Consider the following 20,003-nt stretch of genomic DNA (forward strand, 5'->3'; position numbering starts at 1 on the left):
ATACTGCAAGGCATAGCTTATTCTTGACTGAATTTGACTGTGTACAGATCTGCAAAATTTTTTCTATTGTGAAAGCAAAGCAGATAGGTTTGACATGTGTATTCATAAAGTTAGGTGCTTAAATATTGTCTTGAAAACAGCTTAATCTTTAACATCTCCAAGCACTCATAGTCCATGCTGTCTGTCGTCCTTCATTCTCTTCTTCTTCTTGAGGGAAAGAAATACATCTTTGTGTCTACTGCACACATATTATGAAAAATAAACTTCCTCACTGGCAAGCAAACCCAAGAACAATGTTGCTAGCAGCTGTTGTGCTTAAAACCCAGTGGAGAACACTGTTCCCTTATGAGCTCTCAATGCTCTTCTCAACATCAGCAATCACCATGCCAGAACAATGTAGTACAAACTCAAAAGCCCAGGCCAGGAGACCACAAAAGCTCCTCTGTCTTGTGTGAGGGAACTGAAAAGAGGCTTTCACAGAGCTGGAGAATATGCTGGCAGACTGTGCCAGTTCAGAGCCCTCAGTGTCCCAGAAGATGTTTATGTACAAGAAGGACAAATCTTGTCTAATCCTTGGTTCAGAAGCTACCATAACTGTTATTTTTCAAAAATGAGAAGAATCATGTGTATGTGTTGAAGTCGACAATCAGATAATTACAGGCTGCTCAGTGGCTGAGCCATTGAAAAGGTCTTTGTGCTCCTTCCAGCAGAAGGACATCTTATCTACTCTCACAAATAAAAAGCAAGATGTATCCTTTAAAAACAAACATAAACCTATTTCCTCCTATTTTATTAAGTAGTTATCTCTGTACTCAATTATTTTTGCAAGCAAAAAGTTATAAAACCAGAGAGTTTGATTAACAACAATGGTGTTTTTTTCTTAAAGATGAAAATAACAACCTAATAAGCATCCAGTTCTTTAATTTTCACTTAGGTTTGCAATTGTCAAGTTGGTGAGAAGAGTTAAGCTTCCATTGGGTAAAATGGCACCAAAGTCAAAACAAGTACTGTGGACAAGTGGACTGCAGTGTCCATTTAAAAGGAAGCTCCCTACTTAGGTTTTCAGGAAATCTTGCTGGATGCCAGTGGAAGCACTTCCCTACAATATGTCAGAGAGAGGAGGATCAGCTTGCCATACAGAATACTGGTTTCTGTAACTTTATTTTAAATGAAATCACATTCAGATAGAGCCCAGCTACATTAGCACACATTTAAACAAATGTTTAAAGCTAACTCCTATAATTAATCTCTTAGCTTCATGATTATTTTGTCATTGATATTATGAGGTCAGACTAAATTCGCTCTTTTGCATTACCCTGATTTAAAATCCCAAGCATGTTAAAAAAATACAAAAATGTCTAAAATTTCACTTTCCAACCTAACTTACAAGAATAATAAAACTGCTGAAATGCTGTCATTATAAAGCCACATTGGTATGATTTACAGCTGTACAAACTGTTGTTTAAAACAAGCATTACTGGATAAGTGATCAAAGCAGTGCTAAAGATCTGAAGAAGTTTTCCCACTGCCCTTAAATAGATTTTCTTCTGGCTAAGTTACAAATAAAAGTACGTTTGAAAACGTACTTTTAAATTCACCAGAATAAAAAAAAAACCTCAAGTAAGTGTGCCTGAGATAAAAGAGAAGGCCATATTCTATGGTGCATACTCACATTCTAAATTCCCAGAAATGCTACTGAAACCAGGGGTTTCCTTGCTTTTGACATGCTTGATATTTATCTAACACTTGCAGATAAAATTAGAAAGACATCCTGCACCTGACAAGGTGAACAGTGCATGCTGAAGAAGAACTGAGCACTGCTGAGTAAGGCAGCTGAGGTGAAGTATGGCTTAAGAGCAATCTGGTTAAGGCAGAGTACGTGTTTTCGAAGCTGTTACTTCTAAGCACTAGTGCACTACACCGTGTTTAAGAGCTTTAGTTAGAAAGACCTGGTGGAGCTGGAGCTGGTTCAGAGATAAAGCTAAAGGAATTCATTACAATACGTTAGACAGTCCCTCAATAAAACCTCTGTCAGTTTCATTCATTCATTCTGACAGTATTCAGTGTAAAGCTCCACGCATCTAAGTATTAACAGGGTAAACAAACACATTAAGCACAGCTTTCTCCAAATATCCATCCATTATTTGCCTCCTGTGAGCTACAACTCCCACTGTGGATCAGACATTATCTGAAATTTTCAATGAGTATAGTAATAGATGGGCCGCTAACTAATTCAGGTGCAGTCCTTTCCTTGAAATGGGTAGTTTTATTCCTCCATCAGGCCAAAATCTGCACACTATTATCTTGACCTTAATCTAAAGGAATTCCTGTGGCACTAGTTTGTATTTTGAAGTGAAGATGGAATTTGGTCCATTTCAGCACATTAAAATAAACTGATCCACAGCTTCTCTTTAAAAGAATCAGTAGATTAAAGAGAAATGTATTTCTTTCTTTTAAGATTAAAGATTGGTAGCACTTTCTGTATTTACTACTAGAAGAGCCCCCCTCATCCCATTTGGCCAGTTTACAATTATCATTTATCCTTTCCAGTGCTAAGAATTTCTAGGTTATTCACAGAAACACATCAAAGCTCAGGAAAGTGTAACAATAAATGCATCATGTTGTTGCATAAGCTTATGCTTAAAAATACTAGAAAGTAGCTGGGCTCTGGTCATTCTTTGGCTTGAAGCTGGAGTCTCCTTGGAGAGATCAGTTCTTCCATTTGTTTGAGTCCCAAGCCAGGAACCAGCCTGTGAATGTGGGGGGTTCATGCCCTTGCTTCACAATTACAATGGGAGTTCCCTTATCTCTGCCAGAAGGATCTGTTTCAATATAACGTTTGGCTAAAAACAGACAGCAAATAAAACATGGCATGATTAGTTAATTCATTTGGTATAAAAAATACATTAAAAGCTACAGTGAAAGAACACAGGGCTGCTATAATACAGTATTCAATTAATTATTTCAAAGGCAATGAGATGATCAGGTAAAGGCTGATTTTTCCCAGCCGGCAGTGAAGGAATTTTCCATGAAGTTAGGACAGAGGGATTGCTTTTCTGAGCAGTTTGTTGCCATACAACTGGGTTTTGGCTCTTAAACAGGAGAAAGCACTTGCTGGTGCTGTGAGGATGCACAGGCTTCGTTCCCAATTTGTCCATGTAAAAGCCAGTGAGTGTAGTTTCCCTTGACATCTCAACATGACATCAATACATATGGAAACACAGCCAGGTAACCCCAGCTGCTCCAGGGAAACACATGCAAGGGCTTTCAGCATGCACTTTAGAAGTTTGCCAAAATAGCTCAGCTATATTAAGTCACACTAGGGATGACACATGATTTTTCATGGAGGTACGTGCACATAAATTGTCTTGATTTGTTCTGTTTGTTCTGTAATTGGAATTTCCTCCTGCAAATTTAACTGATGAAGGATGGCACTATAAGGACTTGCTGGCAATCCTTTCTCTAGATACATTATTGAGTGTGCAAGTCAGTAGGGACCTCCTTTTAAATTCCTTCTCTTTTCAGTGCATTTACTTTTCTTAGGGCTCTCCCACATATTATTTAAAAAGCTCTGCAGCCCAATAACTGTATCTTGATTAATTTTATCCTTCATAAACTTACATGTACATTTCACGTACATTTAAAGGTGAAAATAGTCATCTTCTGTATGAAATCCTAATAAGCTCACTAACACTTTGAGACACTGTAAACATAACTAGATTTCTTCTCCATCATATTTTCCTCTTTGTTAAGTAATACTGATGCTATTTCACTCAGAAATCTGCCAAATTGATTTGATTTACCCGATTTAACGGATTCCTGTCGCTCAGTTTCATTTGCGTCCTTCCCAATCCAGATGAAAACCTGCAAACAAAGGAAAGACTTAACTCCCCTGGCATTAAAAGGATGTTGTGTACAGCTGGTAAAGTACAAAATAGTTCATTCCTCTAGGAGAAAGAATATATGCTATGAAAAGACTGCAGAGATACAGAACTCTCACAAACCACAACTGATGGTTTTTTTCTCCCTTGTGAGAAAGTTTAGTTATGCCCTCTGAAATCTCACTGCTCTCTGTGACACTGGAAGGCCAGACCTTTATTAATTCTGATTAAAGGATCTCTAATTACCTTTTCCATAGGTATCTTTTACACTTTTACAAGGAAATTTCTTTTTGGGTGCAGGTAGTAATACTGTCCTTGGTTTGAGCCCTGTGTGCACATCAACACTTGTGCCCTGTGACATGTGCTACCCTGGGTGCCTGCTAGATAGCCAATTGAAAAACCCAGCAACCAGAGCCTTGATCTGCAATATCCCACACCCTTTTTTTTTTTTTTTCTCTCCAGGATTTGCTTGGGAACCAGCTACACGTCCCAAGACTTCTTACCTGAGTCACTGTGTCCCAACTACTTTCCATCCAGCTCTTCCCCACCACCCCCCATCACTCCTTTTCACATGAACCATGGACATTCCTTCTATTTCCAAAAACCTCAGCCTTTTGTTCCTTAAGGGTTAGGCTGAAGAAGACAAATAGGTGTGGGCCTTCTCCTCTTTCCCTCGAAGAGAAGAGGAAGGGTAGAGAGAATATACTGTGAGAAACAGATGTGTTCTCTAAATCTGCAGTGAGTTTTCCTGTCATTCACAAAGCTCTCCACATTTTCAGTTTTCAGTGAACTGGGTAATGATGGAGATTATTTCTGTCACTCTCCATTCACTTTCTATTATGAAGAAATTTTTGTAAGGGTCTATCCAGTGCTGGTCCCTTTTTCTACTAGGACTTTTTGTAGGTGGCTCCTGCTACAAGGGTTTAGTGGATTCTAAATACATTTAATGAAGTAACTTTTTAAAAAATTAATAAATTTTTGTGATGAAGTCAAAACACTATTGAGAACCTTTCCAGAACATTGCTGGGGCTTATACTCTTGCAGCCTCCATTGGTTTAAATAAGAAGTGCCTGCCATGGTCTCACATGCTTGGCAATTCAATGGTATGTGTGAACACCAGCACATCATACAGCTCAAAAAGTATAGCTCCTTTTGGTATAATTTAAAGAAAACAAAACATCTGTCAAGATGATTATTCCCATCTTACGAACCAAGTGATTAAGAATAACTTATCCTTACTATCACAAAAAGCAGTGATACACAGCTCACCTGCTCCCAAACATCCAGCAACATGACATCATCTTCAGCCAAATCATCCTGAGTGAATTCTCCTGGGACCTCTTCAATCTAGAAAGGATAACACGTTTTGAGGGTGTTTTTTTTGTTTTTAATGATTCATCAAGGCACACAATTTTGCAAAGATCTAACCTATTTTTATAAGGTTAAGAGCAGAGGTTGATGAACACTTCTTTTGGCTCCCAAAAGGATCAAACCCATAAACTGATTTGATGAATGTGTTAAAGGTGTTTCTTGCAAACAAAACAAAGCACATAATGGCATGTCCTCTAAAATCAGCTCTTGGACTTTCAGAGGAGAGGCAAAGATCTACATTATAATTGTTGACGATTATTAAGCTGGGACTGAGGTCTGCCAGGAACCTTGAACCAACCAAGCTGATTACATTCATGCAGCTTACATTCATTAGTTAGGAAAAGAAACTGCTTTGGTTTGCAGTGGGTGAGCTCAGAGATGAAATACACACCCAACCAAGCTTCTCAGTCACTTGACAATGGGACATTACAGTTGACTAAGCCATTGAGGATTCGTCCCCAAAGAAAAGGCAGACTTCTTACTTCTTCCAAGGACATGCAGGAAGATAGAAAGCAGTTTAATATTATTCTGTATGAGAAGGAGAGATAATAATGGAGCTAATGGTTCCTACTTTTAAAGGATTGTCAAGGGTTTGACTATGTGTGGTCATGTGGGAGTGCTAAAGGGATGATAACCAGATGGTGAAAAAGACATTCCTTTTCCCCACCCTGTGTTACGGCGGCCAGAAGGTCAGAGTGGTCTCACCTGCCTCTTCTGGGACCTCTAATGGTGGTGATTCAGTTACTAGAGAAAGGCTACAGGAAAGAGGGGATTTTACAGAATTTGGAGGGAACTCAAAACAAAAAGTAAATCCATAGCTCCCAGCAGACTACTGCATAGAGTTTGGTTCCTATTACTGTATTTCCCAGAAGTATTTTAGAAGCTTGTTAGAAGAATACACTTTCCTATTCTCTTAAGATTTTGAAGTCCTTATTAAAGGATCCTATTTGTTTTATCCCTCTCCAAATGACTGGGCTGTGCCTTAAGGAGACTGCCAGCTATGTCCCTTACCTAAAAATGAGTGTGTCCTTGCCAACTGGTGACACAGCATTGCCCTCCAGAACACAGTAAGTAATTAAGCCTGAATCACAGACTTAATACCCAGTACATAGCTCTGGGCATTTCTGCCACGGAAGTAGGTCTTCCTACCTCCCTGAGCACAGGCCAACACCTTAAAGGCATAATTACACATCTTAAATCTCTGTGGAAACTTTCAGACAGCTAGGGATTTTTGGCAAGCAACATTTATTTTCCTCGCCACCACTGTCAAACACGTAAGGGGCAAGGCACTGACCTGCTCTTTCTCAGCAAACTGATAGCAATCTGGTGATGCTTGCAAGAATTACACTGCTTTTGACTAGGCAAATTTTGCATCTGTGAGCCTCTATTTCCAGGCTGGAGCAGGTTCTGGATGCAAACTTCTGCAGTAATAATTCTGTTCATCCATTGTATTTGGTTAGCTTAAAGCATCAAACATCCACTCTCTAGTTCATGCCAAGGCTGGCTAACTAAGCCAGATCCCCAAATTCATTTAATGACCACTGATTTCCAAGGCAAAATATACCAGAAACTGTATACTTAAACAGAAGGTATCCATAATATACTCACAATAAATCTGCCTGTCTTATTAGAACAACCATACAAGCGAGGGGGATGATCTTCAGCCTTTGTCAATAGTTGGGATGAAGTCTGGTAATTTTTTTTACCTCCAAGTGCTTTCCAGAATTCCTCTAAAATACATAATATATAATTTATCCACCAGCTGATTTAACATTTGATGTTTTAGCTTTTTAGATAGTGTTTCAGAAATCCCCAAAACATCTCTGCTGTCTCAAAGATTAATGACTTTTCTTAACAGTACTTCCTGCAGTTTGTCAAAATATCAATATCAATTGCATACCTAGGAAGAATCATAGAGTTGGAAGGGACCTTAAAAATCATCTAGTTCCAATGCCCCTGCCATGGGCAGGGACACCTTTCAGTACATCAGGTTGCACAGAGCTCCATCCAAACCCGCCTTCAACACTTCCAGGGATGAGGCATCCACCACTTCTCTGGGCAACCTGTTCCAGTGCCTCACCACCCTCACAGTAAAGATTTTTTCCCTAATATCTAATCTAAACCAACTGTCTCCATGCAGTGCTGTGTATTCTCAGCTGTCTATTAGTAGCCATGTGGCCTCATACAAACCTGGCTCCTGGCCTTCATTAATCTTAGCAGTCTGGCATTTGAGAACATTGGCAATGTACTGAGCTCCTTGTTCCTCTTCTTTACTTGCTCCTTTTCCTATCCATGTGTAACCAGAGTTGTTTGGTAGTTTCAGAACAAAGACATCATTAGAGTTTAGTGACACTGCGTCAACATCAACCTAGATAAAAAAAGAAATTGTTTTATTCTTCAGATCTTCAATAATGTAACTACTATTTTGCATATTTATACATAAAATGTGTAGACATGTTAATCTGCTATGCTTTTGGTCTTCAGTTTTTCCCTAGTTTTATACTGACACAAATTAGAGAAGGATTTAAGACAGGGAGCTGACTTGCAGGGCAAAACTTAGGACTGTTTGCAGTAGGGAAAGACCATCTCATACTGTTCACTGTGTGTATTCTTACAGCTCCTCTGAATGATACAGACTGATTCCAGCCAGCTACAGCATATTCTCTTTGCTTTATTGGATGGTTTCATCAAATAGAGCAGTGGGTTGGATTTGGAGTTCTGTGTTCCTGCCAGATATGACTACCCAACAAGATTACTCAGGGAAGCTCACAGCAGCTCTCTCATTTCCCATTGGGAATGGCTGCTTTACTTAGCAGGTGACCTTACCTCTGCAATCCTAGTAATGGATGCCAGGTTCCTGCGGATTTGGAAGAGTCGCGTCGGTGGAGCAGGTTTCTGACCTTCCTTCTTGGATGTCCCATCCTTGTAGACTATAAGTGGTTTGTTTTTGAACAAGCTCAGTAAATGTGCAGGCTCTTTGCCTTGACTGACTCGGATCTGTACATATGTAAAGAAATGCAGTAAAATAAACAAAAGGACACAAGTGGTTATTTTTGGTCTTTGCCGAATAGCTATGGGGATCTTAGCCAACAATGCTAAGTGTGTTAGCAAAAATGAGAAATGGCAAGTTGAAAAGATCTAAAAATATACCTTCAGACATACAGAGTTAGAGCATTTGTGAGATTTTTTTTTTTGTCAATCATGGTGACACAAAGACAAGATTCAAACTTCCAACACAATATTTAGCTGATTAAAATGGCTGCTATAAAAATCACTCATTTTCAAAAGAACTGTCATTTCATAGTGTTTTATAGAATGACTTAATTCTCCTGAAAAACTGTCTTGGAAGTTTAAGTGGCCTGTATTTAAGCAGAAGAGAATGGTTGTTCATTTTATTCATTATTTCTATATGTATTTTATCTGCAAGAGGATGAAAAAGACTAGCATGAATTTCTCATCCAGAGCATAACATGGATGATGAAAATGGAACTTCCATTACAGATGTAAAAGATGCTACTGCCATCTAAAGAAACCACACTGCACTACGATGAATGACTATTATAAAGTTAATGTATGATAGAAGTTATTATTTGTATGCAACCATTTAATTTTCCTTTATAACAGTACCATTGGCCAAGGTAGAGAGCTGCAAGTCCTTGCCTTTCATTCCCAGAAAGAAAGGGAGAAGAGGGAATGAGACATGCTGTGTAGCCAGCAGAGGAGAAGTGGAGAGACCTCAGTCCTCAGTGAGGCCTGGGGCAGCTGAGAGCTGGGGTGCCAAGGGGTAGCTGCAGGTGGGCAGAAGCAGGTGCTTTTACTTATTTCACAGGTAGATAGATGTTGCAGTTATCTAAGGATAACCTAGGACACATACGCTTGTAAGGGACAAAGTGCAGCAGGATTTTTCAAATGGGAAAACAAAAACCCCGAACCACAAAAAGACTCCCAAAAAAACAACCCAAATAAACTCAAAAAACCCCAAATGACCCAAACGGCACAGTGAAACATATTCTTGCAAGCCCAACCTTTTAATAGTCACTTGTACTGTCGTGCCATCTAGTGATCACACAAAATAGCACACTTAAAGCTTCCCAATAATGCTGACAGACATGTTAGGCACAGGTAATATATTCTGTTTGCATAGAAATGCACACATATGCACACATATGTGCATATATATACACATATGAATACATACAGATATATATATATTCCTAAACTCATTACAGGCTGAAAGTACTTTTAAAGTATCACGTCTACTGCAGTGAAATGGAACTTCAGCTTTAATAAAAACACTTTTTAAGCACCTCAATTGCAGCAGTAATATTGTTAACAATGGTAGTAATATTGTTATTACTTTAAGATTAACATTAGCCTTAGGTATGAGGCAGGACCACATTGGGCTGGACAAGGTCTAAATATAGAGCACTTGTTAGGAATATTTCAAGCAGTAATTATCTAAACGTGTTCTAATCCTTCCTTAGTATAATTTCAATCAGAAACCATAACTGATTAGTGGCTAAAGTATGGGCTGCCGACTGAATTAACTCTATCTTGGTGGCTAGAGGAAGCCTTTTGCTTTTGTAATTAAGAAATAGAAATCACAGAACTATCTTCTGCTGCATAGAAAATCTCTGCTTGTCCCTTGTCATCTTACAGCTCACTCTCAGGACTTTACCTACCTGCCCCTTCTCAGTAGTGATATAAGGAGAACACACCCGATCAAGCTAAGGACTAGCTTATCTACTCACACCCAGTTTCCAGTTTAGTTGCTTTGCACATCTCATTTCTGCATGTGAGGATGTGCATCCTGCTTTCATGGAGCTGCAAGCACTATGGGATGGGAAAGCCCAAGCTATGTTTCTCAACAAGGCAAGACCCTGTTGCACAATTCCAGCAGGCTTTCCTCTTCTGTCTTTCGTGTGGCTTTCAGTTCTCCCAGTTTTGGCCCTCTAAAAGTCAGGAGTCTTGTCTCGGCTAAATATCACAACTTCCTCCACAATCAAAAGGAGACAGGGGAGCTCCCACATGGCTGTTGACCTGCCACACTATTGACCTGTTTGGAGTGAGTTGCCCCGGGACAGTCTTATCATTCAGTCTTCACTGGCTATGCACAGGGTTTGTAAGTCCTAGCAGGATTGAAACCTAATTTTAAAACAGTGGAAATCAAAGGAAACAAAAAGGCAGTTTTAAGTTCTGGCATATCTGTGTTCTTTTGGACAACTGCATACAGAAAGGACAATTCAAATGGGCAATCTCTGACAACTTTAACAGGATCCCATGGTGCTTGGCTTGATACAGACCTGAACAATTGGCATTTCCAGTCTTTAAATGCTAGCTCCTCCTTTCAATTCTCATCAAAATTTGCAAGTATCACATGCTCTGTTGGATTTTATCCAAAAGAGACTAACCTGCACAGCCTGATCATTTAATGACCGATCTAGCTGAACAGTCAGAAATGCAGAAGCAGTCAGTTCATCTTTTGTAGCATGGGCTCCTTGCCTGAGGAAGACAAGGAGAAAGACAATGGTTAAATTTAGCTTCAAAGTAACCCAGAGCTTGTGCTGTATGACAAACTCACAGTGAACAACCTTATATTTACATATGTTCTACTCAAAAGGACATAAAGTCAACATAAAATAATATCCACACACTGCAGGTCTGTGCAAAGGCAACCAAACATACCACGTGTAGATGATCTTCCCTCTAGGGTAAGTGTAGAGGATAATGTAACAGTCACCCCCATAGAACTGTCCGTATGTCTCAGGTCCCACAGGAACTCGGCCACTGCTTTCCACACGCCAGATCTGGGGAAACAGGGAAATCACTGGAGATTGCTGAACTCCATCCTGAGACTCTTCACAAAGTGTTTTACTGTCTTATCCCTTGAGTGTCCTTTCTGTTCCCAAGTGTTATTGAACAGAAACACGGAGGATTATTCATGAAGTAGGCAAATACACTCTGTGCTCACTGAATTAATGAGAACCATCAACAAGGGGCTGCAATACACTTCTCTTTGTCTTGATGCTGTTTTCACACATGATCACAACACCATGCTGAACTTTCTTAACACCTAAAGGTAACAATATGACATGGCACAACATTATGATCCATCATTAAACTAACATATCATTTTGGAGATGCACACTGCAGTCAGATAATGTGGTGTTAAGCAGATTTCTTCCTATTTCATTCACTACAGCCCAGTTCAGCTAACAGTTGGCTGCTCAAGCCTATGTACCATTCCAAGTGTGAGGTCAGAAACCTAGAAAATACACTGATGAGACTGTAGGTATTCATCCCTTCTTTTTCTTCCAGAAGCCCAACATGCAATTTGCATTCAACAGGCCATGTTGATACAATGCCATGCCAGCCCTGTGTAGTCCAAAGATAGTCCTGAAGTGGGATATGGAAAGGTCTAGAAAGACTGTGCAGTCTTCTTTTTCTCTCCAAGTCCAGGCTACCTGAGAGACACACTAGGGACAAAGGTTCCTCTAGAAACCAGATTGGATACCTACATAAAGACAAAGAATGGATTTCTGATTCCAAGTGCAAGTCTTCCCATTCCAGACTTCAAGCTGATATGAGCTTGAAGGTTTTCCTTTAGACTAAGAATCTATTTAAAGTAAATATTTACAAGGTATTGTGTAAAGAGGTAATATTTCTGGTGTTTGATTTCTCTTGATGACTGTCATAAGCACCAAAAGACACAACCCAGCATACAGCTGATATTCACCTCCCAAAGCATCTTTTGTGATGGTAGAACTACTATAGTGCCAATCTAAACAACAGTATAAACATTAAAACACAAAGTAGCAGTTTAGCCCACTACAAATAGCAGAATACATTAGTTAAATAAGATAAAATTTATTACAACATTAAAATTACCTCTACTTTCCCTGAACCATCATCTATCATGTTATGCTGGGCAGCCATTTGTGGAGACTCATGTAATTTGGTAGCATCAAATTCAATCTGCTCAATTTTAGCCACTCTCTCTGTAACATAGACTTTGCCAAAGCCATCACTTTGATCTTTATCCTTCCAGTCTTTGAAAAACTGTTTGAACATTGGTGTTTCACCTCCTTCGGGAAGGACTTGAATCTGAAATGAAGGAAGACACGTGAAACAGAAGGAAAACAGAACTGCCACAGTTACCCAAACAGAAACTTTTCTATATTATATGTGAAATACTGCCCTTAAGTTTTATAAGCCCTTAATATTATTTTTTCTGCTGACTTAAACCAAATGTTTTTAACAGAGCTCAGGCTCTCCTGGTACCACCTCCATAAATAGATCGCACCTGTGTGTTGGCAGGATAATTCATCTGCTGTATGAATTGTTCAGCATTCTTCATGGCAGCTCTTCTCTCTTGAGGGTTAGCATTTTTGCCTGATTAAAACAGAAGGATAATAGTACATGGGAAAGGGCAATAAGCTCACAGAACCTTCAAAAACGAATAGTCCTCAAGCCAGGTTCTCTTTGACATTGCTCTTCCCTCAGTCTTGAATAAACACAAATGCTGGACATGGCATGAGCAAGAAGATTCTCCTGAAGTTGAGTGGCCAAAACAGTACTTTGGTAGCTTTGGAAACAGTTAATTTAAAGGGAAAAAATAGAAAGAGAGAGAAAAAGGGGGCATTTTGTTTTACTTACTGTTTCTATAAAAATAAAAACCAGTTAATAATACCGGCTTGGCTCACAGTACCCTGGGTCTTTTCTCTGACTCTTTCTTTGCTAGGTTGCAATATGGTCAATAAAGCTGAACTGCCTCCACTTTTTCAGGCAGTGCAAAAGAGTAAAAAAAACTCCTGTTTTGTCTGGTTGGGCTTTGCAATTCATCCATTTCCCTATCCACTGCTCCTTGTCCAGCCTTGTTCAGCTTAGATGAAACGTCTGTGGGATTGACACTGTCCACAGGGTCTGTGTCCCAGCAGGCTGCAGTGACTGCATTCCAAACCTCACAGTCTGATCACGTGCTCCGATAAGGTATTCATTTGTATCCCACTTTGAATGAGACCATTTCTGAAGTAATTCACACTTCTCAGCTTAGCGGCCTGAAAGTTTCCTGCAGAGATGATAGCTGCAGTCTCCCGTGCAAGGTTGAGACTCACAGTCTAATGGGGGTTTTCCACACATTATTTTTACCAGCAGTAGCAAAGTGAGGATACCTAAATCATATTTTATTTATTTTATGCCTGACCCTGTTGGCTTGGTTCTTCTAGGAGCTGTCATACAGAATGACAACTGGAAATCAGGGAGACAGGCAGACACAGGCCATCTGAGCACAATGCCCCCCAAGTGTTTTCACACAAAATGTTTACAATGCCTCCTGGACTGACTTGAGAGACTTGACAATTGCATAACGTAATTATTTAGTGTTGCACAAGGTAAAACAAAATAAAAATGCCAAAGAATAATTAACAAGCTGTCTCAGAGCAGAAAAAAACACCCAAAAAAAAAAAAAAAAGATACTCAGCACTGGCACTGGATTTAAGGGCAGCACTACAGCAATCCAGCGACAAGGTGTCAAGACCTAATTCCACAGTAGTAGTATTCTCCAGGGAAACATTCAGACAAAGCAATTGCCAACAGATGATACCTCAGAGAAGTATTTGCAAGAAAAAAAAGAGATATCAAAAGTATTTGCAAGCTCATGCTTTTAGTTTAAGCCCTGGACACACACCTTTCAATTTCACACCTCTGTGGAGACACTTACCCAAATGTGTTCAGTGTCCAGATCTTGTCCCAGGAGATAGGGATTTGATGACAGTATACAGAACTCATAGAATTATTTATGTTTGCTTTGTACTTGCCATTTAGTTAAGCATTTCATCACCCAAGCTTAACAGATATAGGGTCCTTAGACAAGATTCGGTCTTGAGGTCCTTGCACAAGTGAGCAATCCTTGTCCACAGCCCATACAAGGGAAGAGCTGTGTGCAGGATACAGTGTCCAGCCAGTATTAAATTCTCGCTAGTGTCCCAAGGGTGTTGTGTCAATTTCTTAGGGATCTCTGTGTAGCTTCTGCATGTGCAGGACAGGTGACCTCTTACCTTTCCACACAAAGATCTTCCTGGCAGCACCATTGTCCAAAATGAAGCACTCCTCAGACAAAAGCATAGCCATAGAGAAGGGGTTTTCCTCTGCTACCACAGACACCTTCATGGATCCACTTGCATCTGACACCTAAGAAAACAGTAATTTCAAATTTAGATCAACTCTGGCTTTTATAGACAAATTAATTTCTGCTTCTGAAATTATATAAAAACCAGCTACCATTCCTATATAACTGGCTATATGAGATTTGTGTAATGCTGGGAAGTAAAGTAGGCTAATGATTATTATTTTTTGTTTCAATTCATTTTACATCCAATAGAGGGAGATGTAGTGTTAATTTTAGGGAGTTTGTTGGATCCTTGTCTCACAACTTCTTAAAATAAATCCGTTTCTCTTCCACTGGTATGGTCCCTGCTGCCAAGCAACTCACACTGGAGCCAAAGGTACATGTACACGCAGAACAACAGCATTTGGAACCACAATAAAATAGTCCTACACTGACACTAACAGGTGAATTGCCTACATCTATAACCTGCTTTAACTGGAAACTCTAATGTACGACCTGTTCCAGAATCTGCTTTGTAACCTCTACCACCACTGTAAGACCTTTAAAACTTTTTTAAAATCACTCCTGTATAGCTGAAAAGACTAGTTATTACTACTGAAAATAGATTATTACTATTGTAATTACTTTTCTATCAGTATTTCCTTTCATGATTAAACATTTATTTTAAACACATCATTGCATCTTGCATTTTATATTATGGAAGTACAAAGAGGAAATTACCACTGCACAAAACAAATAAAAATCAATCATACCTATTTTGAGGGTTCAACATAGACCTGTTTCCTGCCTTTGACACTCACTGTTATAGTGCAACACATTTAAATCTAGCTAACAGAGCTCTGTTAGCAGGACCTGTGTACTTACACTAATTTATCAGATACCCACTGAAATTTCTGAGAGTCTTTAGGATTCAAAATTCACTTTCCCTTCTCTAGTTATGTTTTACTTCAATGGTCCTGATCATATATGCAGGCCTTCTGTGTGGTTCATAGGCCGTGCTTAATTTGTTTCCTGAGCATACAGAAATGTAATCCATTTTTTTCCCTCAAATTACCCTGACTGTCGTGATTGGCATCCTTTGAGAAACTTGTTCATTGGCTGCAAATAAACTAAAATAAGAGCAGTTCTGTAAATGAAGCCAGAACTCCATCTATGAGGAAGGAATGAATAAAAGCATGACTACTGTTGAGCATACCTAATTATAAGTAAATAAATAAACAACTTACCATATATAGTTTAGCACTTCTCCTGTTTGTGATATCAGCCAGCTCATCGTCATCATCATCACACTCAGGAAGCTCTGGCTTGTTCCCTAAAACCTGTATAAGAGAATAACAAAGTCAATGCAGAGAGAGAGTAGGTGCTGCAGCATAAATATCTGTGACAATACACTGATGTATTGTCACAGAAATCAAATAATTTGGATCATCTTTATATATAAGACAATCTAAAGCCAAACTCATAACTAACACAACATACAGTTTTTAAAAACTGTGTCAGATCTCCAGTAACTTTATACCCACATTATGTCTTTTCCTCAGGTCAATTTGCTGGTTGTCTATACACTACAAAATACACATAGAAAGGTGTATGTGATCCTATTCTCTGTGTGCATTTACCGGTCTTCCTTTTTTCTTCCCAGTAACTTCTGAACTGTTGTCAAGCACACCTTGTAATTTTTGGAATGGCATTACTCTTAAAATGTTTAACAATACTAAAATTAAAACTGACAGAATTAAATAGATTAGCTGAAATTATAAAGTAATTCAATTAGCAATATAAAATATCATATGATGAGTTCATTCATCTTAAAAAATATAGATTCTTAATCCCATTTTAAGGGGAAAATTTAGCTAGGGTCTTGAAAATAATTTATGGTGTGAGAAAAACATTTTCTTGCTCTACCACTAGAATATCAATTTAATTTACTGTGATAGTTTTACACCATGGGCAATATTATAACAACTATGGCTATAAGAAATTTACAGAGGTTCATCAAGAATATGTTAAGTCAGGTAGTCATTATTAAGTCCTAGTTACCCTTTCTTGACGATCTTTTTCTAATGACTCATATATGTGGACGGATCCAAAGGTTGCATATGGAATATTATGGATTCCTATGAAATTATGTCCCAGAGTGAAGGTAGTAATTGATATGTCCGAGAGACTAAATATTAACACGAAGTACAAGGGCAGTACCAGCCTTCCTGTGAACTTGTGCATTAGCTGTATAAAATGCTGTGCAACATAATGTGTAATCACAGGAAAAAGCCTTGTAAATAATTCATAACAGGTAAGCCCAACAAAGCATACAGCTGCAAACAATTTGGAAAGAAAAACAATACAGAATAAATATTTAATATAAATCTGCCATCTGTGCAGTTTTCTTACCTGGTAAGGTCAGTAAAATAGTAAAGTAAAATAAAATAAACTAAAAATAGCCTTTTCAAGTGTGATTGTTGCAGTTTAAGCTAGAAAAATTTTATCTGTGATTCACTGAAGACAAGAAAACAATGTCCTGTTTAAGAAATATGTTACCCATAGCTCTTCAGTAGCTATCAGTCAGCATTTCTTGATTTACACTACATGGCTGCAGATTTACTGTTCTATAGGCCAAGCTGGGCTCCGTGCCCACAACAGAGTGCCACCTGGTGAACAGCCACAACAGTGGGCATATGCACTGTTTATTGGCACCAGGTTTCTAAAAATGTTTCCCTTCCTACCTGTCTTTGTAATGCTAGGGTCACAACATGCCAAATAACAAACATACATCTTTACCTGAACAGACACTGAACAAGTCCGAGGGTTCTGTAACATCTGACTTTCAGTAACCAATAAGAGAGTAAAAGAATCCTGTTAACAAAACTCTCAGAAGTCTGTACTCACTAGTGCTCTGCTTAATTAGGCATTTACAGTAAAAGAAAAAAAAAAAACCCAAACAATCCCAAAACCCCAAAAAACCTCCAAAACAAACAAAAAAAAAGACCCAAAAAAACCCATTAAAATCTTGGCTTCTGACACAGTTAAAGTCAGTGTTTTCCCTTGCTGTGCCTATAGAATACCTGTGGCACCACAATTATTTTGCAGCATCTTTGTAAGTCATGCATGTTGATAAAAAATCCCTTTTTCTTTTAACTATGCAAGTATCATACTGAACATTTCAAAGCAAATAGTGCCTGTTAGTGTTTGTGAAAGCATCCTGACAGAGCAGCCTCTATTTATAGCTAGGTCTGGGTGCTGCATTCTGGTGGCAATTAAAGTAAGCAGCCCCTATAATTTAAAAATTGGGTTTTAAATTGGGGCCCAGCACAGGTTAGATTGCTGGCCTGACCTGTTGCTGTCTTAAAACCAAACGCAGAAATGTTTTTCTGAAGTAGATAGAGAATTATTGTCAAACTCACAAAGCTGGTCTTAGGAAATCTCAGTTCATGGGTACTGACACAGGGAGAGGGTTTAGAACCCTCTTTGTGCAGGTGCAGTTAGAGATAGGAGACTTTCTGGTTCCAGCGAAACCCCTCCATAACTCATTCATTGCACAGCAGCTTCTCTGGCCAAAGAGAGCTTCTCTGCCTAGCTTCTCAGGCCCTGTGCTTCAGCACAGGAAAACAGAAAATACAAATTATTTCTGTAACTCTTTTTCTCAGAAGAACCCAAAAACAAATGGAGAAGGGCCTTGAGAGTGTCCCCTTCTCCTGCATTTTAAGCCACAGTTGCTTGTAGATCCTGGCATTGTGGTGACCCTTGTTAAGGACATAACATGCTTATCCTCCCTCCAGGTGAGAAAAGCCAGGACTTGTGAGGAGGGCTGTGCAGCCAACACAGCTGTCAGAAAATGCCTTGAGCTGAATCAGTAGCGGTACCTGCACGTGTTGGTATCAAAATCGGAAGATGATACAAGGTTAAATGACCTAAGGCCTGTGAAGACACCCACTGTGGAGACATGTAGCATACATACATATAGATATATACTCACTACACAAAGTGGTATTGTATGAAATATATATAGTCAGTACACATCTCTATTGCTAGGAACAGTTTATGCCGCTTCCAACATGCATTTATTTGTTGCCAGTTTGTCTTATAGCCTGGAGGATTAGACAGATTATGGAAGGAAAAACTCCATACTTAAACACAAAGCATGAAAAAATGCTGAAATAATGTTCTTTCCCAAAGAAATGTCTTCCAGAGAAGTTGTCTTTACTCCCCCTAAGGCAGACTCCCATGCTACGGCTCCACATGTATATGTCTGCATGTTATGAAAATTACTAGTTTTATCAGTAAGATTACAACAGTATTGAAACAACAACTGCTATGCTGAAACTGGCTTGTATCATTACATAAGCACCTGCTGGCTAAGTTGTAGCTCTCTGGGGCACCTTCCTTTTTACAGATAATTCCCACGTGGTGGATCAAAAAGAAAACAAATCACTCTAGCTGAGACTGCAGTCACAGGCTCCCAAAGCTTTGCAGCAAGGTACCCCAATGAAATGAAATGAAACCAACAGACCATTTGAAGGACACTGGGTCTTCTGATACTCATATACATACACTCCCAGTTTCACACAAATCCTGTGGCAGTGATTTACACAGGACTATGCTCATATAATCCTTTCTGCACAGCCAAGGCTGCTCCTCTGGATCCTGACACCGTATGCTGACATTTGACTTCCAGTGACCAATAAGAGAGTAAAAGAATCCTGTTAACAAAACTCTCAGAAGTTTGTACTCACTAGTGCTCTGCTTAATCAGGCATTTACAGTAAAGGGAAAAAACCTCCAAAAAACAAAAAGCTTCCAAAACCATTTTGATGCACAAACAACACCGTGTGCTGACAGCCCCAGGCTGGCTCTCCTGCGTGCTCTGAGGTGCGAGACCCTGACTCACAAACATGCTAAGAACTCAGAGCCAAAAATCCACCATAGCAATGCTCTCTTGGATACACACAAGATAACCCAGCCACACTGCTCCCCAGATGTCCAACCATCCTGGCAAACTTTACACCTTACACCTCATAAATGTACAGCTGCACACACAGGCCTTGAAACCGCTTTTTAAATCATCATTATTATTATTATGTTTATCACATTATCATTATTTATTACTACAGTAACAGCAATAGAAAGAGTAATCAGGGGCCCTGAAAGCATATCCATGCCCCACCTTCTTCATTCTTTGGGCTTAGCATTGTTTTAGCAGAAGTATTCATTAACTCCATACCTTTAGATCTTGTCTGAAGGCATATAACAGGAAGTCAGTCTGCATTAATCTTAAAATGTTGGGGTTTTTAAGTTCTGTTAGACTTCTATGTTGACACTCTTAGGTTAGTACAAGACTACCATTATGCAAACCAACAGAACATCAGTTTCTCTACAATTGCCCAAGTTCACTTGTGGTAAATGCAATGTAGCTTATCCTGCCTGCAAAACCTGTTTCATATTTGCATGTGCACAAGCTCTTCTCTGTAAATATCTGCACCCCTCAGATAAGTGCAATATGAGCCAATGCTTTTACTCAGAAGTGAAACTGCACCCTTAAAAAAAAGAAATACAGACAAGAAGTTTTTCATCGGAAGGAATGTGACAAGGTAAATAATTTAAAATAATTAAAAGAAATTGGCAAATATT

At 39.1% G+C, this 20,003-nt stretch overlaps 1 protein-coding gene across 1 annotated transcript in view; it reads right to left on the reverse strand.

Moving 5' to 3' along the window:
• Positions 1-1,196: 1,196 nt before the first annotated feature.
• The window catches only part of SCIN (scinderin), a 47,688-nt gene continuing 28,881 nt past the window's right edge, over positions 1,197-20,003 (reverse strand). The window contains exons 5-16 of the mRNA XM_041418229.1: positions 15,606-15,698; positions 14,309-14,441; positions 12,556-12,644; positions 12,141-12,356; positions 10,938-11,059; positions 10,664-10,754; positions 8,079-8,249; positions 7,443-7,620; positions 6,861-6,982; positions 5,151-5,228; positions 3,804-3,864; positions 1,197-2,843 (exon numbers count right to left, since the gene is read on the reverse strand). Coding sequence (XP_041274163.1) covers positions 2,710-2,843; positions 3,804-3,864; positions 5,151-5,228; positions 6,861-6,982; positions 7,443-7,620; positions 8,079-8,249; positions 10,664-10,754; positions 10,938-11,059; positions 12,141-12,356; positions 12,556-12,644; positions 14,309-14,441; positions 15,606-15,698 — 1,488 coding nt within the window. The 3' untranslated portion in view covers positions 1,197-2,709. The remainder of the gene's footprint in view (positions 2,844-3,803; positions 3,865-5,150; positions 5,229-6,860; positions 6,983-7,442; positions 7,621-8,078; positions 8,250-10,663; positions 10,755-10,937; positions 11,060-12,140; positions 12,357-12,555; positions 12,645-14,308; positions 14,442-15,605; positions 15,699-20,003) is intronic.

This window comes from Onychostruthus taczanowskii, unplaced genomic scaffold (genome assembly GCF_017590055.1).
Source record: "Onychostruthus taczanowskii isolate IOZ18803 unplaced genomic scaffold, ASM1759005v1 scaffold59, whole genome shotgun sequence".
Taxonomy (NCBI): Eukaryota; Metazoa; Chordata; class Aves; order Passeriformes; family Passeridae; genus Onychostruthus; species Onychostruthus taczanowskii.